The sequence below is a fragment of the Emiliania huxleyi genome (assembly GCF_000372725.1).
Source record: "Emiliania huxleyi CCMP1516 unplaced genomic scaffold EMIHUscaffold_57, whole genome shotgun sequence".
Taxonomy (NCBI): domain Eukaryota; phylum Haptophyta; order Isochrysidales; family Noelaerhabdaceae; genus Emiliania; species Emiliania huxleyi.
The window spans coordinates 600979-604704 of NW_005197722.1; the positions used below are offsets into that span (position 1 = coordinate 600979).

Here is a 3726-nt window from a genome sequence, read left to right on the forward strand (position 1 = left end):
GGGGAAAGAAAAAGGGAAAAAGGAAAAAAAGAAGAGAAGAAGAGAGGAAAAAAAAGGAAAAAGAGGAGAGAGGAAGAAAGAAACAAAAGAGAGAGAGGAGGAAGGGAAAAAACGGAGAAAGAAAACGAGAAGAGGAAGAAAAAAAAAGAAAGAAGGAGAGGAGAAGGAAGAGAAGAGAAAAAAAAGAACGGAGAAAAAAGAAGGGGAGGAAACCTCCCCATATCTCCCCGTCTCTCTTCATCCCCCCCCAGGCAAGAGTACGCCGACGGTCTTGCGGACGTGCTCTTCGGCGACGTCAACCCGTCGGCACATCTGCCCCTCACGCTGCCGCGGGCGGAGAATGAGGTCGGCTTCACGGATGCGATGTGGCCGGGCGTGGGCGACAAGCAGCGCGTCGCGTCCTACTCCGAGGGGCTACTCGTCGGCTACCGCTGGTACAATGCGCACAACGCCACCCCCGCCTTCCCGTTCGGGCACGGCCTCTCGTACACCACCTTTGCGCTCGCGGGTCTGCGAGCGAGCCCGACGCGGGTCACCGTCACCGTCACAAACACCGGCCGCCGGCCGGGCGCCGCGGCGCCGCAGCTGTACCTCACCTTCCCGCCCTCTGCGGGCGAGCCGCCGGGGCAGCTTCGCGGCTTCGCGCAGGCGCAGCTCGAGCCGGGGGAGAGCGCGGAGGTGCGGTTCCCGCTGCGGGCGCGCGACATGTCTGTGTGGAACGCAACCACCCACGCGTGGCAGCTTGTGCACGGCAGCTTCGGAGTGGCGGTCGGGCTCTCGTCGAGGGACGCGGCGGCGCTGCGCGGCGCCTTCCGGAGCCCCTGAGGAGAACCCCGGGGAGGAGCGAGCCTGAGGGGACCCAAGCACCGTGGCGCAGCGGGGAGCAGGGGCCGGCAGAGGAGGCAGCCTCGTGTACCGGCCTCGCTTGGGCACAATACGCGTCCCTCCGTCGTGGCGTCTCCTCTCCGCTCCAAAAAGGGCGCGTCGAAGAAAGAAAGTACACGTCAGATCGACACAAACGCTAGCGCTATACAATGGACAGCTGACGGGCTTCAAAGACGGTGCGCACATTCTGAACACCGCACAAACACGTCACAAACTGGACAAAGCACGAGAGCCGGGTGGAGGCGGAGTCGGCAGCGACCACCCACTCCGGCCGCTGCTCAGAATATCCAGAGATGCCTCGTGACCATCTCGTAGATGGTATACGCAACCGTCAGGGCGAAAATCAGCACAACCACAACGCACAAGCCGCACATCACGCGGTCGGTCTGTCGCTGAGCCACCGCGATCCGGCCGCCGGCGATCGACACACGCTTGGAGCCCTCCATGGCGGATGCGGCGGATGCACGGCGGGTGCTCCTCGCAAAGTAGGAGGTGACTCGTGCGGTGAAGCGCGATCGCGCCATCTGCCGCTCGAGCGACGGGGGAGTCACCTCCGTCGCGTCTGTGTCCGGCTTTCTGTCGTCGGTCTCCTCCTCCTGCCCTGTCTCCACTGCCTCCAAATCTGGTGGGGCTTCGGTCCGGGTCGACTCGCCGCGTAGCCACGCCGAGATCCTGGTCCAGCGGGAGCGCGCCTGCTGGCGCTGCAGCGGCGGCACCATCGCGAGCATCTCAAGGACGGGCTTCGACCACCTTGGGCCAGCCTTGTCAAGGAGCGCCAATTATGATTAGGGGGGAACGACGCACGTTTTCTTTCTTTCATATTTTTTGGGGATTTGCTCGCCTTCATCACACAGCATCGCAACATCCAACACTCTTTCCCCTTTCTGTTCATAAGTGAGTACAGAGAGTAAGTGAGTGAGTGAGAGTGATTGATACTCCGTGTTATCCTAAAATCGCGGACGGACGAAGCGGGGGGTCGGGGTGATGTCCTTCAGCGCGCCGCAGCCAGAGGCGCCGCACGACGCGGTGTTGCGAGGCGACGAAGCGGCGGTGCGTTCGTGGCTCGAGAGAGGCGGGCGAGCAAACACCGCGCGCGAGAGAGGCAAGGTGAGCGGCGTCACGCTGCTGATGGACGCCGCCGGCCAGGGCCACGAGCGGGTGGCTGCCTCCGGGGGGGCCCGCGCCGGCCCAGAGGGTGATTTAATATTCTTTAGCGCCAGTCCCGTGCGAGGGAGTTTATTTCTAAAATTCTTTGGGCACGGCACAGGTTTTGGAGGAGAGGTGTCACTCTGTGTGCCACATTTCTTTTCACAGTGCTCAGCAGGTTTTTCATACTGTGTACGCCAACTCAGGGTGTGTGGCAGCCAGCTGGCTGTGTGTCTTGTGAGCTTGTTTGTGTCTGTGTGTCGCTCGTGCGTGTCGTCATCATCTGTCTTGCGTCCACCCATACCGCGTTGGTGTCCAGTCCGAGCCTGGCTGTTCTTCACCTTTCTACCTACCTACCTTCATACTCGAGTATCAGGGATTCGAGGTTGCTAAAAGTCTCCTCCTCGAGGACGAGGTGAACCTCGAAGAATTCTTTACTCCCAGTGCATTGCCGTTCTTAACGGAGTCGCTTAGGCGGCTCCGGTGGTGTGCCGGTGATAGTACTAGCACGCGTCAGTTCGCACCTGTGTAGGTCGGAATTCTTTACTCCCACGAGAGACAGACCGCCCCCGACACCGCCCGCGTATCTTCCGAGGTGTTATGCTGGCAGCGCTCCTTGTGTGCTTGGTTGCAACGCCGCGCCGTGCGACGAGGACAGAGCGCGCCGCTGCTCCGCCAAACTACTCCGGGAGGCCCGCCGCAGCGTCGCCGAGCTACAGCTGGGAGGCGCGAAAGTTTGGAGTGGTGACACCCGCCTCCGTGGTCGCGCAGGCCCGGTGCAGTCGGACCGCCGGCTGGCGTCCACTGTCGGCGGTGCCGCAGGGCGGAACCAAGGCCGGATGGATTGGTGGGCAGGCCGCTACCACAGCCAGCTTAGGCAGCGCGTGGGAGGCGCGGAAGTTTGGCGTGGTTACGCCGGCATCAACCTCTGGCGCGGCCACTCCGGGTCTGCCCTTTGAGGGCGCGTCCTTCGCCGTCGGGAGCTCGATCGCGGATCTCTCCTGGGAGGACCACAAAGCCGCAGCCATTCTCTCGCCGCAAAGCGAGCGCGGCCGCGTCGACCTGCGACGCACCGCCGCCTCGGCAGACAGGTCGAGGAGCAGCGGTCTGGCGGCGGCAGCAAGGCTCTCACAGGCGCACCCGCAGACGCCCCTCTCTCCAGCGGCGGCCGCGATTGAGGCGTCGATTGCGAGGGCGGCGGCAGCGGCCGCGGCAGAGCGCTTGGCAGCGGTCGACGCGCTGGACGCCGCCGAGGCAGCTTCGGCCGAGGCGGAGGCGGCGGCGGCGGCGGCGGAGGCCGCCGCCGAGGCGGCGGAGGCGGAGTCGGCGGCGGCGGCGGCGGCGGCGGAGGCGGCGCGGAAGGCTGCGGAGGAGAGAGAGGCGGCGGCGGCGGCGGCGGCGGCGTCCGAGGCGGAGGCGGCGGCGGTGGCGGAGGTGGCGGAGGCGGCCGAGGCGGCGGCGGCGCAAGCGAAGGCGGCGGCGGCGGCGCAAGCGAAGGCGGCGGAGGAGTCGGCAGCGGGGCAAGCAGAGGCGGTGGAGGCGGTGGGACGAGCGGAGGCGGCGGCAGCCGAGGTGGCGGCAGCCGAGGCGGCGGCAGAGCGAGCGGCGGCAGAGCGAGCGGCGGCAGAGCGAGCGGCGGCAGAGCGGGCGGCGCCGCCTCAGCTGCCGCCTCCTCCGGCGGCGTCGACGCATGTG

General features: G+C 65.5%; 2 protein-coding genes across 2 annotated transcripts in view; one reads left to right on the forward strand and one right to left on the reverse strand.

Annotated features, from left to right (window-relative positions):
- Positions 1 to 825, forward strand: part of EMIHUDRAFT_104185 (hypothetical protein) — a gene marked incomplete at both ends in the record, with an annotated part of 4706 nt that extends 3881 nt beyond the window's left edge. The window contains one exon of the mRNA XM_005765057.1: positions 252 to 825. Coding sequence (XP_005765114.1) covers positions 252 to 825 — 574 coding nt within the window. The remainder of the gene's footprint in view (positions 1 to 251) is intronic.
- A 338-nt stretch (positions 826 to 1163) lies between these two features.
- EMIHUDRAFT_213470 (hypothetical protein) lies at positions 1164 to 1604 on the reverse strand (the record flags this gene model as incomplete). The annotated part of the gene is made up of 1 exon (XM_005765058.1): positions 1164 to 1604. One exon carries the CDS (start codon positions 1602 to 1604, stop codon positions 1164 to 1166), a length of 441 nt encoding a protein of 146 aa, XP_005765115.1.
- Positions 1605 to 3726: the final 2122 nt, after the last annotated feature.